General features: G+C 35.6%; 1 protein-coding gene across 1 annotated transcript in view; it reads left to right on the top strand.

Annotated features, from left to right (window-relative positions):
* The window catches only part of LOC135226785 (carbohydrate sulfotransferase 11-like), a 12,417-nt gene that overhangs the window by 8,702 nt on the left and 1,215 nt on the right, over nt 1-2,500 (top strand). Inside the window, exon 4 of the mRNA XM_064266483.1 lies at nt 1,561-1,689. Within this exon, the coding sequence (XP_064122553.1) occupies nt 1,561-1,689 (129 nt within the window). The remainder of the gene's footprint in view (nt 1-1,560; nt 1,690-2,500) is intronic.

Raw genomic sequence — 2,500 nt, 5'->3', positions numbered from 1 at the left:
AGAGCTCTTACAATTTGTAGACCTGGATTTTTGGAAGATGAGTTTAAAATTATTGATAAAATAATTTTATTATGTTACCCTCCATATTTTTTGGAACTTTTTAAAAATAAAGCAAATAGGTCATTACAATCCAACCAGTGTTAACAAAGAACTTAAGAATATTCTCTGTGTACTATTTCATCCTAATTTCATTCCCGCTGTACCCATTTTAAAAACAATTTACATTAACTTAGTATTTAAATATAGTAATATTGAGAACAATAACCAAATTAAGAATATCCTGCCAAATTCAAACAATATTGTACACAGTATTCCTTGTAAAGAATGTAAAAAGATTTACATTGGGCAAACATCAAAAGAGCTAAAGGTAAGAACATCTCAGCACAAATATGACATATCAAGAGGATTAACAAATAATGGCATTGTGGATCATTGGCTTAAGACAGGCCATGCTATTAACTAGAATGATTCCTCGATAATCTACAGGGTTAAAGATCACTGCAACAGGAATTTGTTGTAGTCCATTTTTACTGAAGCCACGTCAACAAGGAATTTAAATCTCCATCCTGGATTATGCCTCGATCCACTCTCCTTCTCTCTTTTGCTTAATTAAAGAACACACAGCCCAGATCAACAAATTGTAACCCCTTCCCCGGTTTCTGTATTGTAAATAAGGTCTGTCACCTTCTATTATATTCAGTGTGAACTTGAAAATGTAGAATAAACTACGAAAGTACTTCTTCCAAGTTCCCAGTCTCACTCACCTTTCTACTGTGGATTTAAGGATATATATATATATATATATATTTATAGATATTAGAAATATTATATTAATATGTATATATATATCTATATATATATATATATATAAACACACACATACACACACACACACACACACACACACACATATATATATATATATATATATATATATATATATATATATATATATATATATATGTGTGTGTGTGTGTGTGTGTGTGTGTGTGTGTGTGTATACGTTTAAAATTAAAATATGGTGATGACATTTTGGCTTTGAAATAGGTCTTCATCTAATCACAAGAATAATGAATCTTTCCGAGGCGTTTTAAGGCTCATCGCAAGTCATTATGAAGAAAAATGTGTAAAAATGTCAAACTCCTGAATGAAATATTAGAGTTTTATCTGTGGAGACCCGACCCCTTCGATATCTGAACCTGCCAATGATGGCGGTCAATTTTCCATCACTGACGTGTGTGAGTCACTTCTGCTTAATCTAGCTCTTTGACTACAGTACCTATTCTTCAGTTCATGAGTGGTCCGTCCGTTTCTAAGTTTTCGAGATTAATTTGCGGTTAGTTGTTTTTCTATCAGTTGTCACTTTAAAGTTATCCATAGTACAGAAAACACATCATGGCGAACTCTCATTATCAAATCTCAAGACGATAGTTAACAATACCCTGCAATGTCGCTTCTATTTTCGGAGGCGCCTGTTGTCAACTGCCACGTTATTGCAGGCCACCGGCCCAATAAAAATTCCCCCAAAGGTCTTCTAAGAAATCATCCCGCCTCCAACAGGTAGCCAGAAGCAGCTGGCGAAAAGCCTGGATGTTGCTTTCCCGGATGTCGTTCAACGTGACTGGAATCGGGGAGGACAAGATCGAAGAAGCCTTCAAGGAAAGGACGATGAGGGATATCCAAAACAGGGTGAGTTTCTCCGATCTCGCAATATCGCCAGAGCTTCCCGTCGGCGGGAAATTGTGGCATTTCCTGGCCAAAGGAGCTGCAGTGGTGTTATATCATCACTCGGATTCTTATCATTTTCCCTCTTATTTGTCTGTAGCGATTTGTTCCTATCAAGACTGTCCACGCGAGGAAATATTGTTTGGAAACAAAGTTTGCAAACTGTTTGCAAACACTTTTTACCGTATATCTGTTTTCCCATGCAGAATGGAAAACATTCAGTGTTTCTGCGTATATATGTATTTATTCACATGTATAATGCATATATGTTTATATATGTATGTATGTATGTGTATAGATATGTGTATACATAAATACATGCACATGCATATGTTTAAATACATATATACACTTATACATACATACTTATAGATATACACACCGGTATGTACATATACATTTGTAGATAGTCATATTTACGTACATATGCATATGTATATGTAAGGATGTGTGTGGTTGACACTCTTTTCTAAAAGCTTCCTTATTACCCATCTGTATTCCTTTCTCTTATCAATCCCTCCTCCTCGAGTGTTTGAGAACTGCCAAGTAGAATACAGAGGCTACTGCACCAAGAGGCCTCCTCACAACAACTGAGGTCTGGACAGGAAACATTGCTTGCAAACAGTTTCCAAGCTGTTTGTGATCTGTTTGTAACCGTTGTCTCCAAACAATGTTTTCCTAGTGTGGACAGGCCTTCAATAGACATACAGTGAACCACAAACTGACTTATATTAACCATAAAATGAGTGACTTCCTTCTACTCTTCAAAGATATA

This window comes from Macrobrachium nipponense, chromosome 15 (assembly GCF_015104395.2).
Source record: "Macrobrachium nipponense isolate FS-2020 chromosome 15, ASM1510439v2, whole genome shotgun sequence".
NCBI lineage: Eukaryota > Metazoa > Arthropoda > Malacostraca > Decapoda > Palaemonidae > Macrobrachium > Macrobrachium nipponense.
This window is presented reverse-complemented; position numbering and strand designations above follow the sequence as displayed.